Genomic DNA, 21,560 nt, shown 5'->3' with positions numbered 1-21,560 from the left:
CGATATTTCAGCGTCATGTGATGTATACAGCCCGCACTCCAGCATTCGGAACAGTGTCAGATATTTGAGATCTACAATATCCTCATGCTGAATAATATCATTGTAAGGGCTGGCGACAGAAGGGCTTTCAGCCACCCATCAAAACTAACCATGCCAATCCATAATTAACCACGCCGACCCTGCATAGATGCGGGATAAAAGCGAAAGAAAAAGAAGGCATTCCTTTCCAGAGAGGCCTTCAATAGGAAACGAATATGAGAGTAAAGATGAGGGTCTGAAAATGAACACGAGAAGAAAGATGAGAGTCTGAAATTCCATTGACAACGAAGTTATTAGAGACAGAATTGGACGATTTGGAATATATCATTCTTCGTCACGCCCATCACTTCCTCTCGACTACTGTAGCACCAAAGACAGTGTCTGGTATCTGGAAAGTTTAATAAACAGCACATTTTTACAGAAGTTAAGTTATCCGTTTTCACTAAAAGCTTTTGAAGCTCTAAGTAATTGTCTGGGATTCAAATGAATAGTTTCTTCTCTCAATATTTTTCATTAGAATAAACATGAAAAATTTATTTCTTTTACAGAGGAGTATCTATTTTACAGGGAAAAAACTAGATTACGATTCCTTTTATTTTTAAAGGCCTTGCAAAGAGCTCAATCAAAGACAATGAAATTATATGTCACTTGTGTGAAAAAACGTCAAACGCATCATGGTAGCAATAGTGTATTTTCGAAATCAGTGCTGTTGTGGTAAATATTTAGAATTCAATGTCCTCAACAGAAGGGGCAAGCAAAAACTGTAACTGGATTGAGAAATTCTTGATAGGAAGGATGCTGCATGTTATCTCAGATGAGAGAGTCATCGTCGAATAGAGAAGTAGTTTCAGACATGCTCCAGGAAATTGTGTTGGGACTCTTCGCTGTTCATGTTGTATGTTAATGACCTAGTAGAAAATACTACTAGTAACTCTCACTTTTTGCAGATGTGTTACTTAGAGTGAAGTATGCTACTGTCTGGATAAAGTTGCACAAATATACAGTAAGATCTTGATAAGGTTTCAAAGTGGTGCAAAGATTGGCAACATCTTTTTAATGTTCAGAAATGTGCAGTTGGGGACTTCACAAAACGAAAAACTGTGGTAGCTGATAACTACAGTATCAATGAGTCGCAACTGAAATCGTTCAACTCATATCAATACCCAATTATAATAATTTGTAAGAATATGAAATGGAACAAACACACAAGCTCAGTCGTAGGTAACACAGGTGGCAGACTTTGATTCGGTGGTGCGAATATAGGAAAATAGTTCAACAGTTCCTTGTGAAGCGGGGGAATGGCCATGTACATAAACAATGGTACTCCCTTTGATTCCATAGACGTATCACGGCACTGCATTGAACAGATATTTGAATGTTGTGCAGGGGCAGTTGAATTTAGTGAAACTATACCTCTAATTGTAGTTGTTCATAGGTCCCCTAACTCTGACTTCACAGCATTTCTGCTCAAGCTAGAGAGGGTTCTTGATTCACTTTATGGGAAGTACCAGAAATTAGCTGTATGTGGTGACTTCAATGTTAATTTTGCATATGAGCATTTCTGCTCAAGCTAGAGAGGGTTCTTGATTCACTTTATGTGAAGTACCAGAAATTAGCTTATGTGGTGACTTCAATGTTAATTTTGCATATGATTGTGCAAGGAAAAGAATGTTGATAGATCTCCTAAATTTATATGATCTGATGCAGACTGTGTTTTTCCAACTAGGATGCAGGGGAACAGTAGCACAGCCATACACAGTATTTTTATTCATTCTTCATTACTAGATGGGCATTCTGTTAGCAAAAGGGTGAATGGCATTTGAGACCATGATGCACAAATTTTAACACTAAAAGGCTTTTGTGCTTAAACAAAAGTCACATATAATTACAAATTATGTAGGAAAGCTAATCCAATGACAATAGAGAGTTTTTCAAACCTCGTCAAGGAACAAGAGTGAAAAGGTGTTTATAGTGCCAACAACATAGATGGCAAATATAATGCTTTCCTTGACACAAAACTCATGCTCTTTAAGAATTGCTTTCCATTAGAACATTCTAAATGGGGTACTAACAGTGAAAGGCAGCCTGGGTGACTGACTAGTGGGATAAGGATATCATGTAGAGCAAAGTGGAAATTATATCAAATTGTTACAAGTAGTCACAATCAAGTTACAGTAGACCATTAGAAACAGTGTTGTAAGGTGCTTAAAAATGTTATTAGGAAGGCAAAGAGTATGTGATATGCAAACAGAATAGCTAACTCACAGGATAAAATTAAAACCATATGGTCAGTTGTGAAGGAAGCATCTGGTCAGCAGCACAAGGTCGACGATATAAAGTCAGTTCTTAATTAAAAAAAAAAAAAATCTGTTACTGATAAGTCAGATATATGTACAGTATTTAACAATCATTTTCTGAGCATTGCTGGTGAATTAAATATAAGTTTAGTTTCTACAGAGGATCATGTAACCCTCTAGGCAAATGCCTTTCCAAGATTGATGTCTTAAATACTCTTCTGTGATACAGACAAGGGGGAGACTGAATCAATAACTAAATCACTAAAGACTAAGGACTCTCATGGTTATGATGGAGTACCTAGACGAATATTAAAGTACTGTGCTGCACATGTTAGAACCCTATACTTAGCCATATTTGTAATTTTTCCTTTAGGAATGCTCAGTTTACTGAGTGATTAAAGTATTCAGTAGTAAAGCTTCTTTATAAAAAGGGAGAAAGGGATAACGGAGACAATTTTAGACCTATTGCTATGCCATTAGTGTTTGCTAAAGTTATTGAAAAGGCTGTGTATGTAAGGATAATTGATCATTTTATATCACAATTTGCTATCAGATGTACAGCTCGACTTTAGTTGTTTAACAACTGAAAATGCTATATTCTCTTCTCTCTGTGAGATACTGGATGGGTTAAACAAAAGGTTTCGAATACTACGCGTATTTTTTTTATTATTATTATTTAACTCAGGCATTTGATCAAGTTGATCACAAAATATTGCTCCAGAAGTTGGACCATCATAGAATACGGGGAGTAGCTCATAACTGATTCATCTCTTTCTTTAACGACACACAGCAAAAGGTCATTTATTCACAGTGTTGAGAATTGCTGTGCTGTGGGGTCTGCATGGGGCACAGTCAAATGGGGTCAGGTGCCCCAAGGATCAGTGTTGGGGCCACTCTTGTTCCCCATTTACATAAATGATATGCCCTCTAGTATTACTAGTAATTCTAAAATATTTTTGTTTGGCAATGACACTAGCTTGGTAGTAAAGGATGTTGTGTGCAAATTGTGCAGTTCAAGACATAAGTTCATGACTTGTAGAAAATAAACTAATGCTAAATCACAGTAAGACTCTGTTTTTACAGTTTCTAACACGCAATTCAACAAAACCTGACACTTTAATTTTACAGAATGGGCATATTATTCATGAAACTGAACAGTTCAAATTTCTAGGTCTTCAGATAGATAGTAAACTGTTGTAGAAAGCCCACATTAAGGATCATGTTCAGAGACTTAATGCTGCCATTTTTACTATTTGAACAGTATCTGAAGTGAGTGATTGTTCCACACGAAAATTAGTCTACTTCGCTTATTTTCATTCGCTTAAGTCGTATGGTATTATATTTTGGAATAACTCTTCCTATTCTAAAAGGATATTTTTGGCTCAGAAACAGGTGGTTCGGGCAATAAGTGGTGTAAGTTCATGAACCTCATGTCGACCCCTGTTCACTAGTCTGGATATTTTGCATGTGCCTCTTAATATATACATTCTTTACTGTCATTCCTTGTTAAAAATATCAGCTTATTTCCAGGAATAAGCAGCTTTCACTCAGTTAATACTTGGCAGAAATCCAACCCGCATTTGGATCAGACTTCTGTAACTCTTGTGCAGTATACTGCTGCATCCATTTTCAATAGGCTACAACAAGAATTCAAAAATCTTAGCAGTTACCCATGTGCTTTCAAATCAAAACTGAACAGTTTCCTCATGGATCACTCCTCCTATTCTGTTGAGGAGTTCCTTGAAATCTTAAGCTGATTCTTACGATATATTGTTGATTGCATTTACTTAAACTTATGGCTTGACTTTTTTTAGGTTCATGAAAATTTCATTTTTATCTGTTATTAGTTTTATGTTGTAACTTCATTAAATAGAATACTAGGAAAATGCAATCAGTCTACACAGAGCTTACAAAACACTCATGGGACACAACCCAGAATCTTGCTCAAGTCTGTATCCAATCAGGCTAACAGAGAACTTTGAACACATACAAAGAGAAGTGCAACGAAATGGTAACAGATTTGTTTTTGCTATGGGAGAGCATCATGGAGATGCTGTAAAAACTGAAATCACTCAATCTATTCCCCAAAAGCATACTCACAATGTTCCAGGAACCAGCTTTAAGTGATGAATCTAAGAATATACTACAACTTCCTACATATCACTCCTGTAGGGAGTGCGAAGAAAGACTGGAGTTATTACAGTGTGCACAGACATCTTCAATTATAAACCTTCATAAGCTTTGGATGACCTTGTGTTGGTAAAAAACTCTTCACAACCAGGAATTTTATGGTGGCTTAGTATTGCAGTTCATGGATTTCAACAAAATAGACATCATCATCATCATCATCATCCCCACTGCCACCGCGCCACCGCCGCCGCCCCCCCCCCCCCCCCCGCCACCACCACCACCACCACCACCACCACCACCACCACCCCTTATGAACATTTTTGGGTCAGACATGTTTGCCTGTTACAAGACCAAGCAATTTAAAGTTGTTTGCACCATCTTCCTTGTGTTCTTCCTTTTCTTCTTCTACCACTGGATCTGCACTCATACTCTGCACTCATCCCTTGGTATCCAACATTGACTCACGCAAACATGACTATTTTAAAAATTAATATAAATAAAACTGTTCTGCAGATCATGTTCCCACTTAGTGCATAGCATGTACCAACAAAGAAAAACTACATTTCATTGACATATCACTATGCCCAGGTAGGGATTTTTCATTTTGTCTTAAGCACAAGTACTGTGTTTAAGTGACTCTGATTTTGCAGATCATGGATGAGGGTACACAGGTTTCAAGTGCTGTTTTTTAATTTTAATTTTATTTTATTTTAGTTACAGTTGAGAAGGAAGACTGCAACAGCTGGTGTTGTCTCCAAAAGCTCAAACATACTTGCAAGTATTATGTCTTTTTTCAGATATGTGAATTAGCATCAACAGTGCCATACCCAAGCATCACGACAAAAGCCTAACAAAAGTTCGCATTGCGCTGCTAACACATGATGGGAAATGCACTGAATCATCTCTCCTGTCCTTGCCACTTCAATTATAGGATTAAACATTACTTGTACCACCAGGATTATGAATCACTACTCAGGATTTCTTGCCAGTTTATTTGGTGACGTCAACAACAGATGTTTTCAACAGCAGCATTACTGATTACCACAACTCTTATAATTGTGTAAGCCTCCATGGGCAGAATCAGCTGACATTAAAGTTTTCTGAGTATGGTACAACGTCATAATCTAAAAAAAAAAAAATACTGAAGAAACCAACATTTCGGTCACGCTTATGGTGGCCTTCTTCTGACTGCCTAGAAGACCCAGAAGTAGGCCACTTTAACTGTGGGCGAAACGCTGGTTATTCCAGTATGTTTTTTTAACATTATGATACAGTACCATACTCAGAAAACTTTTACGTCAAGCATAATTCTTGTTATAAACTGTATGAATGAGAGTTAGATTACACGAAATGCCATGCGGCTTGAGTATAGCTGCATAACAGTTCTGCCCTGAAACTTTAAAATTGCCACTTATGATATGTCATTCTGTTCTTTCAGACACACATAACTAAATAACGCCTGTAATTGTCTCATAAATAACTCAATCACCAGTTGGAGCCTACTATATCATGACTATTACTATGAATTTCCCTTGAATTCTACTACTACAGCACAAGCTCCAAAATGCTAATCACTGCAATATCTGAGGATGTCAATGTTTTTATATTTATATAACTATTTAACATAAATGGTCAATATGGCTTCAACTTCACTTTTCACAGTGGTTTGTGCTCCCTTCATAAGTATAAATTCTAATGTAAAGTGCTCACTTAGTGTGAGCAAAGCAAAGATTGACCAAGTGAGATGGTGTGCACAGTAGATTTCCTTCTCCATCCTTGAAACAATCTGAGCTTGTGATCCATTGCTTATGATCTCGATGTCGATGGGACCTTAAACCCTAATGTTCCTTCCTTATTTTGCGAAGCAAAATGAAACTACACCATCATTCTTAAGACCTAGACAAACAAGTCAACCAGGCAGCCATACTGTCAAATGTCACATTCGGTTCATCAGATTACATGGGAATTATGAGCAATTGGCAATCAATTATTAGGAACTGCCCACTCCTGTGTGATCTGTAGACAGTCTGCACAACCTAATGACAGCTCACTGCAATCCATCACTCATGTTGGACCCCTATCTCACGTGCAAGAGCAGCAAACTGTGTTTCACTTGACAGGTGTTTGCTGAACATACACACACTTTATTTATGATGTTCTTTGTCCATTTCTTACACTTGTATGTGAAACAGCCAAAAACGTTTGTAGCACCAGAAAAAAATCTTTCTTGGCACATTTACAGGAACCAGGAACAGATAAAAGCAGACAGTAGAATGGTAGTGGGCATTACTTAAGAATAAAGTACATATGAAAGTGACAACTACCAAGATCATCTTTCTCTCTATCTGTTTAGCTGGTCCTTGTGTGAGCAGCGGTTATGTCTAGAGTATTTGCCACCAGCCATCTGAAAAGCCAAAGCCAGACGCAACACTCCTCCACAAGCATTTCCTCGATTAGCTCTTTCACAGTCTCTTAGATATTAGAGCAGTGTCTCAAGTCTAACTAGCTATAATACTGCTTTACAATGTGACTGCCATAGGCATTTGTCAAATTACAAACTAAGCTGAAACTGTATTCTTTTTGGAAATAGAAATCTAGTTATATTATAGAAAAAGGCCCACCAAAAATTTCCACGCCATTCCTATACGCTCAGCATGGATGATACCAAAACATCGGAAGTTCCTCCAATGTGATGACTACTGTTTAGTATCTAAGTACAGCTCATATTGAAGGAATGGAGACTACAGTTTAACATCCCACTGACAACGAGATCATTAGAAACAGACAAGCTCAGATAGGGCAATGACAGGGAAAGAAATTGATTTAATCTAAACCCAAACCTGAATCTGAAGTACGCTCCTACTGAATGACAGTTCTGTTTGCTAACACCTGTGTCATTTTTCTTTGTGAAGTGTAAAAACACAGCAGGGCAAGGTGAAGAGTACAAGGTACATCACATGAATAAAAACAGCATACCAGTCACATATATGTGTCTCCAATGAAATGACAGCGTATTAATAGTCAGCTAAAACCCTGAACCTGAAACTGTGTTTGAAAATGTGTAATGGCACGTAAAAATATGCTATTATAAAACTGTTTATGAAATTTCCCATTTATTTCATAGTATAAGATTGTCAGTAAACACAGCTACTGCTACAATAAAAAAAATTAGTGTACGATATCACTTTAGATACTGCCTTTAGGTACACTGTCATGGAGACAGAACACTGGCAAATTTTAGAAGCGCTCATTCTAGTATCTGAATAGCACACAAATCATGTTATATTGAAGTAATTAAGATAGTGAAGTTCTCTGGAGTATTTTCATTAGTACTGTACTAATTACCTCGTTTACAATACCTAGTTCTAATGTACAAATGGTGTTCTTCGCTCTCAAAGTTTAATTTCCAATTAGTCTATAACATCTTAAAGCCACAGAAATTCGCTTATTTGACATGCATAATTCAGAATTAGGTATATCTTTTTCCATAAATAATGAGTAAAAGGTGCAAAATAGTAAAGATATTGCAAAGTTGCTACACGAAGATAATGTGACAGGTAGCTGTAAGGTGGGAAACTTGTCCGAACAGGTTATACCTAGTGCAATAAGTATTCTTTCTGCCACGCAATTGTATAAATATTGTAGCACTAAAAACAGTATAGTTGGGCTGGTTTTATGGGACGGCTGTCATTTTATATACTGTAATAATAATAATAATAATAATAATAATAATAATAATAATAATAATGATAGCAGAAAGAAGAATATGGATATAAAGAGAGAGAATTTGTTCTGTAACTTCAGATAAATAATGTACCATGAGGGCAAGACAGGAATGTAACAGGGTTCCTTCAAACATAAACAACCAGTGTCTCAACGTGGGGCACTTACTTAAACAAACAGTATGATAAGACAAAATACTGAGAGATGTCTTTATTTAAAGACATGACTGTTGGTTGGTTGGTTTTAGGGAAGGAGACCAGACAGCGAGGTCATCGGTCTCACATGACTGTTCTCCTCTCCATTATTGATATGTGAACAAGTGCCCTTGTCTCTTCAAACAGTCTCTAATGAAAGGATGAAGCACTAATAATAATAATAATAATAATAATAATAATAATAATAATCTCTGCCACTGCCGGTCCCAAGCCTGGAGCCTCATCTCGCAAGTGATGAGGAAGAGGGGGGGAGTGACACCTCGTAAAAAAAAAAAAAAAAAACCTGCATCCGTATGGCTCTGGATGGTAGCAACATGTGAGGACCACTGCACAGCATTACATATGAAACCTGGTGAGTGGTCACAAACGCAGAAGAGGAATCCCAATGGCAGAGAAAAACATGAAAAATAATCATTTCGGACTAACAATCCAATCTTATCTTGGAACTTATTTCCTACCATGTACAATGCACAGTGCACACTGTCCATTGCAGAATGGAAAGTCCACTAAACGTAAGCACTATCTGAGGTGGTAATTCAAAAGAGCAATACACCATTGCTTTATGCAATGCGTCAGGACCAATCATTCAGGGAGTCCCAACTTCTGCAGGAAGTTTGAGTCAGACCATCCTTGATATCCTTCCAAATTCAAATGGAAATTCTTTGCAAGCACCTTGACTGTAAACTCACTACTAAAAGTTGGTAAAGAGAAAGAACTTTAAATTTGCCTTAGATAAGCATGAAGTGTCAATTTTAGCAATAAAGGAAACTAAGATTTTTGGACAAAATGCTACAGAAATGAAAAACCACAGAATTTTTAAGGGTAAACCAGCAATAAAAATCATGAAAGGCATGCCAATACTTTATACTGCCTTCTATATCCATAAAAATTTCGTAGATAATGTTACAGAATTAAAATTCAGTTCAGGAAGACTCTCTCTTCCCACAGTGAAATGCAAAAATAAATAGTATAATTTTCTAAATTACCATGCTCCAATTAATGATGACAATAAGAATAATCCAAGTAAAGTAGAAGCATTCTGGGAACTTCAGGAAGATGAAATATCAAAAATTCCAAAATCCAATGTTGTGATACTATTGTGGGATTTTAACGCACAAATATTTACGAAAAAAGCTTTTCAAAAAATAGTGCAAGAATATCCAGTCTATAAAGGAAAAAAAATGGCACAAGACTATTTAATCTTTGTAAAACATTTCAGTTGATTAATGTCAACTTCCTTCAAAAAATTGTCGAGAAAAACAAAATCATGGACATCTCTAAATAGAGTGAAAATTCTCCCTAATAAAACCCAAAGGAGATAGCAAAAATTTATTAAATATAACACGGACAGACTCAACATCTCAAAAGAGGCCATAAAATATTTTCAAGACGAAACTGAAATAGTTAAATCAGGAAAATGGAAAGAATTATCCAAAGAAATCAACAGGGCAGCAAAGAACGCATTTGGATCAACAAAAATGAAGAAGAAAGTATAATGGAATGAAACCTGTGAAAAAGCAATTGCAGAAAGAATAAAACAGTGGAAAAAACTGAAATGTTCTGGAAAGATTGAGCACCCTGATGAATTTAAAATGCAAAGGAAAGAAATTAGCAAGAATAACAAAGAGTACTGAACAGTCTTTCGTGAAGTCAATTTGTTGGCATACAAAACAGTTTTGTTAAAAATAATTCCTGGAATTTCTTTCAGATGTTTAAAAATCATCTAAGGGGGCTACCAAGCTCCAAATATCTGTTTCAGAGATGAAAATGGTAAAACAGACCTAAGCAATACCTAGAGCTCTGAAATACTATGAAACTGATTTAAACAACTCTTGAACTGTGAAGAATCAAACTGTAAGTTAGAATTTACAGATCTTCATGAAAACACAGAAGCAGATCCACCACCTACAGCTAAAGGAATTAAATAAGCAATAAATAGTCTCAAAAACAACAAAGCCAGCGGAGAAAACTGTACTACAGCTCCACTTAAAAAATGGTCTCAACCAAATGTTATAACTAACCTTCAGATCATATCTGAACAAATATGGAAACTTGAAGAGATTCCAGAATACTGGAAAGTGGCTCTTATCCAGTCTTTGCACAAGAAAGGTGATAAGCATGAACAACTACAGTCGTACATCTGTGTTGCCAATGGGTTATACAATAATTTCAACACTATTACTAAACACCACCCCCCCATGAACCATGGACCTTGCCGTTGGTGGGGAGGCTTGCATGCCTCAGCGATACAGATAGCCGTACCGTAGGTGCAACCACAACGGAGGGGTATCTGTTGAGAGGCCAGACAAACGTGTGGTTCCTGAAGAGGGGCAGCAGCCTTTTCAGTAGTTGCAAGGACAACAGTCTGGATGATTGACTGATCTGGCCTTGTAATATTAACCAAAACGGCCTTGTTGTGCTGGTACTGCGAACGGCTGAAAGCAAGGGGAAACTACAGCCGTAATTTTTCCCGAGGGCATGCAGCTTTACTGTATGATTAAATGATGATGGCGTCCTCTTGGGTAAAATATTCCGGAGGTAAAATAGTCCCCCATTCGGGTCTCCGGGCGGGGACTACTCAAGAGGATGTCGTTATCAGGAGAAAGAAAACTGGCGTTCTACGGATCGGAGTGTGGAATGTCAGATCCCTTAATCGGGCAGGTAGGTTAGAAAATTTAAAAAGGGAAATGGATAGGTTGAAGTTAGATATAGTAGGAATTAGTTAAGTTCGGTGGCAGGAGGAACAAGACTTTTGGTCAGGCGAATACAGGGTTATAAATACAAAATCAAAACGGGGGAATGCAGGAGTAGGTTTAATAATGAATAGGAAAATAGGAATGCGGGTAAGCTACTACAAACAGCATAGTGAACGCATTATTGTGGCCAAGATAGATACGAAGCCCACACCTACTACAGTAGTACAAGTTTATATGCCAACTGGCTCTGCAGATGACGAAGAAATTGAAGAAATGTATGATGAAATAAAAGAAATTATTCAGATTGTGAAGGGAGACGAAAATTTAATAGTCATGGGTGACTGGAATTCGAGTGTAGGAAAAGGGAGAGAAGGAAACATAGTAGGTGAATATGGATTGGGGCTAAGAAATGAAAGAGGAAGCCGCCTGGTAGAATTTTGCACAGAGCACAACATAATCATAACTAACACTTGGTTTAAGAATCATGAAAGAAGGTTGTATACATGGAAGAACCCTGGAGATACTAAAAGGTATCAGATAGATTATATAATGGTAAGACAGAGATTTAGGAACCAGGTTTTAAATTTTAAGACATTTCCAGGGGCAGATGTGGACTCTGACCACAATCTATTGGTTATGACCTGTAGATTAAAACTGAAGAAACTGCAAAAAGGTGGGAATTTAAGGAGATGGGACCTGGATAAACTGAAAGAACCAGAGGTTGTACAGAATTTCAGGGAGAGCATAAGGGAACAATTAACAGGAATGGGGGAAAGAAATACAGTAGAAGAAGAATGGGGAGCTTTGAGGGATGAAGTAGCGAAGGCAGCAGAGGATCAAGTAGGTAAAAAGACGAGGGCTAGTAGAAATCCTTGGGTAACAGAAGAAATATTGAATTTAATTGATGAAAGGAGAAAATATAAAAATGCAGTAAATGAAGCAGGCAAAAAGGAATACAAACGTCTCAAAAATGAGATCGACAGGAAGTGCAAAATGGCTAAGCAGGGATGGCTAGAGGACAAATGTAAGGATGTAGAGGCCTATCTCACTAGGGGTAAGATAGATACTGCCTACAGGAAAATTAAAGAGACCTTTGGAGATAAGAGAACGACTTGTATGAATATCAAGAGCTCAGATGGAAACATAGTTCTAAGCAAAGAAGGGAAAGCACAAAGGTGGAAGGAGTACATTGAGGGTCTATACAAGGGCAATCTACTTGAGGACAATATTATGGAAATGGTAGAGGATGTAGATGAAGATGAAATGGGAGATATGATACTGCGTGAAGAGTTTGACAGAGCACTGAAAGACCTGAGTCGAAACAAGGCCCCCGGAGTAGACAACATTCCATTGGAACTACTGACGGCCTTGGGAGAGCCAGTCCTGACAAAACTCTACCATCTGGTGAGCAAGATGTATGAAACAGGCGAAATACCCTCAGACTTCAAGAAGAATATAATAATTCCAAACCCAAAGAAAGCAGGTGTTGACAGATGTGAAAATTACCAAACTATCAGTTTAAAAAGTCACAGCTGCAAAATACTAACACGAATTCTTTACAGACGAATGGAAAAACTAGTAGAAGCCAACCTCGGGGAAGATCAGTTTGGATTCCGTAGAAACACTGGAACACGTGAGGCAATACTGACCTTACGACTTATCTTAGAAGAAAGATTAAGAAAAGGCAAACCTACATTTCTAGCATTTGTAGACTTAGAGAAAGCTTTTGACAATGTTGACTGGAATACTCTCTTTCAAATTCTAAAGGTGGCAGGGGTAAAATACAGGAAGCGAAAGGCTATTTACAATTTGTACTCTACCAGATGGCAGTTATAAGAGTTGAGGGACATGAAAGGGAAACAGTGGTTGGGAAGGGAGTAAGACAGGGTTGTAGCCTCTCCCCGATGTTGTTCAATCTGTATATTGAGCAAGCAGTAAAGGAAACAAAAGAAAAATTCGGAGTAGGTATTAAAATTCATGGAGAAGAAGTAAAAACTTTGAGGTTCGCCGATGACATTGTAATTCTGTCAGAGACAGCAAAGGACTTGGAAGAGCAGTTGAATGGAATGGACAGTGTCTTGAAAGGAGGATATAAGATGAACATCAACAAAATCAAAACAAGGATAATGGAATGTAGTCTAATTAAGTCGGGTGATGCTGAGGGAATTAGATTAGGAAATGAGGCACTTAAAGTAGTAAAGGAGTTTTGCTATTTGGGGAGCAAAATAACTGATGATGGTCGAAGTAGAGAGGATATAAAATGTAGGTTGGCAATGGCAAGGAAAGCGTTTCTGAAGAAGAGAAATTTGTTAACATCCAGTATTGATTTAAGTGTCAGGAAGTCATTTCTGAAAGTATTCGTATAGAGTGTAGCCATGTATGGAAGTGAAACATGGACGATAAATAGTTTGGACAAGAAGAGAATGGAAGCTTTCGAAATGTGGTGCTACAGAAGACTGCTGAAGATTAGATGGGTAGATCACATAACTAATGAGGAAGTATTGAATAGGATTGGGGAGAAGAGAAGTTTGTGGCACAACTTGACCAGAAGAAGGGATCGGTTGGTAGGACATGTTCTGAGGCATCAAGGGATCACCAATTTAGTACTGGAGGGCAGCGTGGAGGGTAAAAATCGTAGAGGGAGACCAAGAGATGAATACACTAAGCAGATTCAGAAGGATGTAGGTTGCAGTAGGTACTGGGAGATGAAAAAGCTTGCACAGGATAGAGTAGCATGGAGAGCTGCACCAAACCAGTCTCAGGACTGAAGACCACAACAAACAACATTACTAAACAAGATAGAGGCAAAACCTGATGGCCATTTGGGAGAATATCAGAGTAGATTTAGAAAGGGCAGATCTTTCTCAGAACAGATTTTCAACCTAAAGCCCATAATCTATCACAGACTTACAAACTACAAAGACATAGCTGTAACATTTACAGAGTTTAAAAAGCATTTGATTTGGTTGATAGGGAAACACTAGATAAATGATCTGAAAATTTGGCATTAAATCTAAACTCGCAAACCATGTTCATGAAACACTAATAGACACCAAATGAAAAGTAAAGTTTTGGGGCAAAATATCTAAGGTATTCAAAACAAAAATATATGTAAGGCAAAATGACAGCCTGTCTCCACTCCTCTTCAACTGCGTCCTAGAGAAAAGAGTAAGAGAATGGAAATGAAAACTAAAGGAATATAAGTTATCACCAATAAGACTGGGAACTACAAACAAAGATATTGCAATTCACTGTCTAGCATTTGCAAACGATTTCACCATTCTTTCTGAAAACCTAACAAATGCAGAAATACAAATCAATCTATTAGAAAAAATAGCTATCAAAGTAGCTACTGGAGAAGTAGTGTTTATCACAGATATTGGGCAGATAAAGAGGGTTAATAAATTTAAATACTCGGGAGAAATGGTTCAAGAAACGGCTTAGAAAAATTCACTGTTGAAGAAAGAGTAGGTAAAATGGAGGGAGCATATGCTATAACCAGGAACATTTACAACAGAAGTCTGTCTAAAAATTTGAAAATGCAGCACTACAACACTGTAGTAAAACCAGATTATCTTTATGCAAGTAAATGTTTAATACTGAATTACAAATTACACAAACTTAAAGTCGTGGAAAGGAGAATCATTCAAAAAATACTCTGTCCGCTAAGAAATACAGAGGTATGGATATTAAGAAATAATAAAGAAGTATATCACAACACAGAAAACATAACTGGAATGCTGTGGAAGAGGTAACTGCTATTTTTTTGGAAATCTATGCGGAACGAACAGCAATAGGTTAACCAAATAGATTTTTAAATATCTGTGGAACAAGAAGTCAACAATAGCCTGGATTCAAGAAATTAGGAAAGATTTGGGAAGAAACAATGTAAGTGAAAAAGATGTTACAGAAAGAGAGATTTTTCAGAAGAAAGTGGTCGAAGTGACCTGAGGAGAGAAAAAGGATACACAGAGAGAAGATGAAAGAAGAATAAAGGAGGAAGCACTGAAATCAGCATGTGGTCCTTAGATGACCCAAACAGAAAAAGAAAAGAAGAAGAATAATAAGACTTCAAAAAGAATTTAACAATTCAAATTCCAAAGAGAGCAGGTGGTAACACCTGTGAATATTACTGAACTGTCAGTTTAACAAGTCACAGTTACAAAATACTAACATGAGTTACTTACAGAAGAACGGAAAAACTGCTAGAAGCCAACCTCGGGGAAGATCAGTTTGGATGACAGAGATATGTAGCTGAATGAGAGGCAATAATGACTCTAAGACTTCTCTGAGAAGGTAGGTAATAGCTTTTGGTTGGTTTGGGGGAGTGGGCCAAACAGCGAGGTCATCAGTCCCATCAGATTAAGGAAGGACAGGGAAGGAAGCTGGCCATGCCCTTCCGACATTGGAATGAAGCGATTTGGGGAAATCCCATGAAACATATATCTGGAAGGCTGGATGCAGGTTTGACCCACCAGATGGCAATTATATGAGTTGAGGGATACGAAAGGGACGCAGTGGCTAAGCAGCGAGTTATTCAATCTGTACTGCAGTGAAGAAAGCCTAAGCGGAATTCAGAGAATGAATTAAAGTCCAAGGAGAAGAAATAAAAGCTTTGAGGTTTGCTGATGACATTACAATTGTCAAAGACAGCAAAGGACTTGTAAGAGCAGTTGAATGGCATGGGCAGGGTCTTGAAAGGAGGATATTGGATTAAAAAAAAAAAACAAGGGTACTATAGTTGAATTAAATCAGGCGATGCTAAGGGAGCTAGATTAGGAAACAAGACAAAGAAAGTAGTCAACCAGTTTTCCTATTTGGGAAATAAAATAACTGACGATGGCTGAAGCAGAGAGGATACAAAATGCAGACTGGCACTGGCAAGAAAAATGTTCCTGGCGAAGATAAATTTGTTAACACTGAATATAGATTTGACTGTTAGGAAGTCTTTTGTAAAGGTATTTGTCTGGAGTGTAGCCCCATATGGAAGTGAAACTTGGACGATAAACAGTTCAGACAAGAAGAGAATTGAAGCTTTTGAAATCTGGTGCTACAGGAAAATGCTGACGATTAGATGGGTATATCACGTGACCAATGAGGAAGCACTGAATACAAATGAGGAGAAAAGAAATCTGTGACATGACTTGACTAAAAGAAGGGATCGGTTGATAGGACACATTCTGACACATCAAGGGATCATCAATTTAGTACAGATGGGAAGTGTCGGAGTAAAAATTGCAGAGGGACACGAAAAGATCAATATAGTAAGCAGGTTCAAAAGAATGTAGGTTGGAGTATTTATTCAGAGGTGAAGAGACTTGCACATAGTATGGAAAGCTGCATCAAACCAATCTTTCGACTAAAGATGACCACCACCACCAGCAGCACCACCACCACCGCAACAACATTTTAAAAGACTTGTCTATTTGTATGTTATGGTATAGAAAATGGCCACAGACTAGTTTTTTTTTAAACTGTAAGCGAGTAAGGTAAAAACTCAAAAGGCAAACAGACCACAGCAGCCAAATACTAAATGTCAAACTCAAGAAGAGGAAAAATGTTAATATTTCAAGTATAGAAGAAGAAAATGAGTATTATGAAGTAGTGAATGTAAAGACAGTACTGTATATTAACACTAGAGAAATTGTTGCTGTTTCTTTATTCGTATTTTTAATTTCTATTCCACGTCACCCATTACCACACTTTGCACAAATCGTGTTGATGAAGTGGGTCTATATTTCCTCACTGAAGCAAAGAAAAATATCCATAGCAACATAGGAGGAGATGCAATCTCAAATTAAAACTAAATGTTACTTGGCTCCCTGACAGGTGCAAGTATCACAATTTTGCAAATATTAGTGAACTTTCTGTCAATTTCTTGACTGAACTGCTTTACAGAATGCAGGAGTTGTTTCACTCACCAATTTCCTTCACGGTGAGAATTATAAATACTATGGAAAGGTACTGCTCAGCATATAAGCTACTTCACACACCAAAAAATATGTGTGATCAATTGTATCGTGTGGTTATAACTAAACTTTCCCTATTTAACACATAATAACACGGAAACTAATTACAATAAGAGTACCAAACTTGGTAACATTAATGTCGCGGACATGGTGAAGAAAAATAATCCAGAATCAGTTCAACTGAAACACTTTTGATGTTCTGCTATGGTACATCATATCATTACATTCCGGTACCATTACTACAACAAAAGCAGCTCAATATGGTGCCCATCAGTGTCCAGAAGTGTCTGAAAGTGCAGGGTTCCATTCTGCACAACATAACGAAGCATGTTCTGGCTACCTCTCTTGATATGCTGTGCTTCAGATCAGCACATGTGAATGTCCCACTGGTAAACCCTGTCCTTCAGGTAGGCCCGCAACCAGAAATCACAAGGAGTGCCGGCCAAGCATTTGGAAACGATCAACTGATAATTTGATTGTGCAGTGGGGCCCCATCTTGCATGAAAACTGTTGAGTTTAATGCATCTCTCTCCCTTAAGGCGGGTATGACGTGCTGGCGAAACATATCACAGCGACGCTGATCACTCACACTGCACGTCTTTGGTCCTTGAGCGCCAACCTATTCAAAAAAGAACAGGTCAATGATGAACGTAGCTGTGAAGCCACAGCATACGGTGACACGTTCACCATACGGAGGAACTTCATGCACAGTGACTGGAGGTGGAGATCCCCACAGTCGGCAATTCTACATGTTCACCTCACCAGTCAGGGTAAACAGCTTCACCTGTCCATTGGATGGTCCAGGGACAGCCCTTGTCAACTTCAATCCTTGCGAGAAAGTGGAGATCAAAGTCAACACATCGTTGTGCATCCTGTGGTGCACGCTGCTGTATGATATGGATCTTGTACACATACCATTTGAGAATGTTTTGAAGCACCTTCTGTACAGTTGGACAACAGAATGTTCAACTGTCATGACACAGCACATGCACTGCCTGACGATTGGGAATTGCATGCCGCATTGTCTGCCATAGCAACAGCGATTTCATAAACCACCTGTGGTGCAACTGGTCATTGGCCTCTTCCCGCAGCGACGCCCAGTTCTCCAGTTGATTCGAACTTCTTCTTCATGCTCCGCACAGCAGGTGGAGAAAGAGGACCCTTCCGTAATCCTTTCAGCTAGCGATATTCTTGAAGTGCAGCTGCAGCATTACTGTTGTTATGATAACAGAGCTTCACCAATAATGCCTTCCTCCTTTTCTCCACGCTCATGTTCACACGTCAACAAGTGCACTCTGTGAGACTACAAATCACGATGACTGATCACAGCACCTAGTGGCCATAGCTGGAACTGGACGGTAGCACTGTGACATTAGGGAATCATGCACCCCATACTCGGGGCATCAAAGCTACCAAGTCTGGTACTCGTACCATAATTAGTTTCTGTGTTATAACATTTTAAATAAAGAAAGATTAATTATAACCACCCAGTACTTCTCCACAGTAATGGATGGTCACACACAACAGCTTTTAACCTTCAAGGAGTTCAACTAAATTCACTGCATTCTTCTTTAAAAGCTCCCATATAATCTCCACACATACTACAGTGAATCGCAATACAGTGTGTCCAGAGTGTCACTATTATTATTTTATATATAAGTGAATCACAAAGTCAGTGAAAATAAACTTTTAGTGACAGAAACTATGGAGAACACTATATATTGCTGTTGTAATAATATCGAATGATAATCAATTTGGAGAAATAAAATAAAACCAGTATTTTCTGAGGATAGATGTTTTTCCCCTCCCACCTCACAAATGTAAATCAGTCACTGTCACTACAATAATCAAAACGGATAAAATTAAAATTTAGGAAAATCTAATCCTACCCATACTTTCAATATGTTCATAGCTTGCATTACTCAACCGACTTTTGCTAGCAAAATATAAATTAATTAGCTTTTTACTGGTGGCTTTGCCCCAGGTATACGTATGGCATGTATATTTCTCACATCTCCTCCTTCCCCCTCTCCCTGTCCATTTTCTCATTCCTCTTCTCCCTTCTCTGTCCACCTCCACCACCTCCTTCTAGCTCTCTCTCTCTCTCTCTCTCTCTCTCTATCCATCTCCTCATCCCCTCTCTCACTTTCATCTCTTTCTACCTCTCCTCTCTCTGCCCACCTCCTCCTCCTCTCTGTCTGCCCTTCACCACCTCCTCCACCCTCTCTATGCCTATTTCCTCCTCCCCTCCCTCTCTGTTCAGCCATGCCCATCTGCATACATAGTTCTTGGAGTGCATTCCAACACAACACTACACACACACACACACACACACACACACACACACACACACACACACACACATTTTATATATCAACAGTAGGCAATCAATAGCTCATAACTTCATCTGTCTTGAAAACTGCTAATTCCAGAAACCAGTAACTCCACAATCAAAGAGAGATTTGAAAGCACATTGATTTCTCTGATCTGTCAATCACTAGGCTCCTGCTATACAGTTACACAGGTAGCAACTTTCTGTTTCACATTACATTATTTTTTAAGAAATTGTTTTTGTTTCACCTACAAAATTTAACAATATGATGCTACTACGTTTTCATTGCCTACCATCAATATGTACACGATTAAATGTGAAACACATCTAGAAACATGTAGAACAATGCTTTTTCCAAGTTCAATAACTTGCATAATGTTTGGAATACCTACAAATATACTTGCAGGAAGACTGGCAGGGTAATTCTCCTTGAAAACAAGAATAGTTTTCAAACTTTATAAACTGTAGGTACAACCGAATGTAAGACCTTATACCACAGACTAAATCTATATTTAGTGGTTCTTTGTTCCTGAGGAAAACCTAGCCTCCAGTTTTCAATGTACTGTTTCCACATCTAGCAATGTACAAATTTAAATGCATCTCAACCATACAAAGTAAATTTTAAGAAAGTGCACAGCAACACCCAACCCTAAAACACTGGATACAAAAAAAATAGAGGGCATTTGTACAGCAACTGAGATTTCTTTTTTTATAGCTCTCATCAATTTGAAGTCCATAGTACTTAAGTTTCTTTACACATGAGTGACAGATAAATAATACATAGGAAAGAATAAAACCTTAAAACACTCTGCACTAAATGGTTTCGACCCACAGCATATTTCTTCTCTATTAACAAGATTACAATTAACAGGGCACCTATGTTGCTTGCATCAAACTACTACTTTCATGATGTGGTCATGGGTACATCCAAACACAATGACTCCTTCCCGGGATTCTATGTGGTCTCCATGTCGGTACCTCTTGTGGTGCTGAATGCATACAACCATTATGTTGTAGTCGCCATGTTGTTTTTTGTATTTTTTGTAGGTTTCCTACATTACTGCTCAAAGCCAACAACTCATATAAAGTATTCCTCTTTGCACCATAGGTACACAAACTATAAGATGTCACAGAAAATAAAAGAGCAGACCTTTTTAAGTTATAAGGCACCTGACGACTCACTTGGATACGGAAAAGAAATATTTAAGCATTGAATAAGCACGTGATTTATTTAGATCTATTCTTATATCAGACTTTTTAATTTAAAAGCTCATTTTTCATTTCAGTAGTACAGTAGTGCAAAATCACTAGGTGACAAAATAATTTCATTCCTGCAGCATTTGAACACAGGTGTGTAACAATTTAAGGATGAAAAGTGTCTTCTGTAAGCTATTATGTACTCGTATTTAAAATTGTAATGTGTGTGAACAGACGCAAAATGCTATCAATTTAATTCTCTTTTTCCTTCTTTAGGTGAATAAGTAAACAGAAGCAAAGTTCTGTCATTATGAGGTTTGCCAGAAATGTGTGTACAAGTGAAATGAAACGGCACAGAGCTTGTCAACACACTGCACGTTTCACATACTTTTCAATTGTCTTCACGTGAAATTGCGGTTGAAGAAATACTTGCTATACACAGTGTTACACATACGCAGACATCAACGTCAATGTACATGTTGAAACATTTGAAATCAGACGACACACGCGACTCTTGCGTGACCAGATAAGCTGAAGCTGCAAAACTGATAAGGAAGAACAGAAATCTTAAAACGACAATCACAACAGTGAACTATTGGCGCACAAAGCGCGCAGGTGTGGCTGAGTCATGTAAATACCTCTTTCGCGATCTGATCTAGTGCTTGATCTTCTGCAGAATGTTTTGTTGTTACTCTTCGCCGCCCGCCACCAGCTGATGGATTATCCATGGTACAGAGAACCCGATAATATCTGAAACATTCAAGAAACAGCGTGACATGAATCTCACAAGAAATAAGGTTACCGAATTATGCACTTAGTTTATAGCCGAGTAGGCTTACTATATAGCTATAATCCCTTGCATGAAAGATGCATCCTATTTTGTGCCGTATAATATGCAGGTAAAACGCTTAACTTTCACTTATATTTCGTGTTAACTTGTCATCTGATACGGAACACTGCGG

At 38.0% G+C, this 21,560-nt stretch overlaps 1 protein-coding gene and 1 long non-coding RNA gene across 2 annotated transcripts in view; one reads left to right on the top strand and one right to left on the bottom strand.

Annotated features, from left to right (window-relative positions):
- LOC124788155 overlaps positions 1–21,560 on the top strand; it is a 164,018-nt gene that overhangs the window by 132,711 nt on the left and 9,747 nt on the right. The window lies entirely within an intron of this gene.
- The window catches only part of LOC124788153 (leucine-rich repeat flightless-interacting protein 2), a 231,697-nt gene that overhangs the window by 209,734 nt on the left and 403 nt on the right, over positions 1–21,560 (bottom strand). The window contains exon 2 of the mRNA XM_047255304.1: positions 21,237–21,348. Within this exon, the coding sequence (XP_047111260.1) occupies positions 21,237–21,326 (90 nt within the window). The 5' untranslated portion in view covers positions 21,327–21,348. The remainder of the gene's footprint in view (positions 1–21,236; positions 21,349–21,560) is intronic.

The sequence above is a fragment of the Schistocerca piceifrons genome, chromosome 3 (assembly GCF_021461385.2).
Source record: "Schistocerca piceifrons isolate TAMUIC-IGC-003096 chromosome 3, iqSchPice1.1, whole genome shotgun sequence".
Classification (NCBI taxonomy): domain Eukaryota; kingdom Metazoa; phylum Arthropoda; class Insecta; order Orthoptera; family Acrididae; genus Schistocerca; species Schistocerca piceifrons.
Note: the sequence above shows the minus strand (reverse complement) of the source record. Positions and strands in the feature narration are given on the sequence as shown.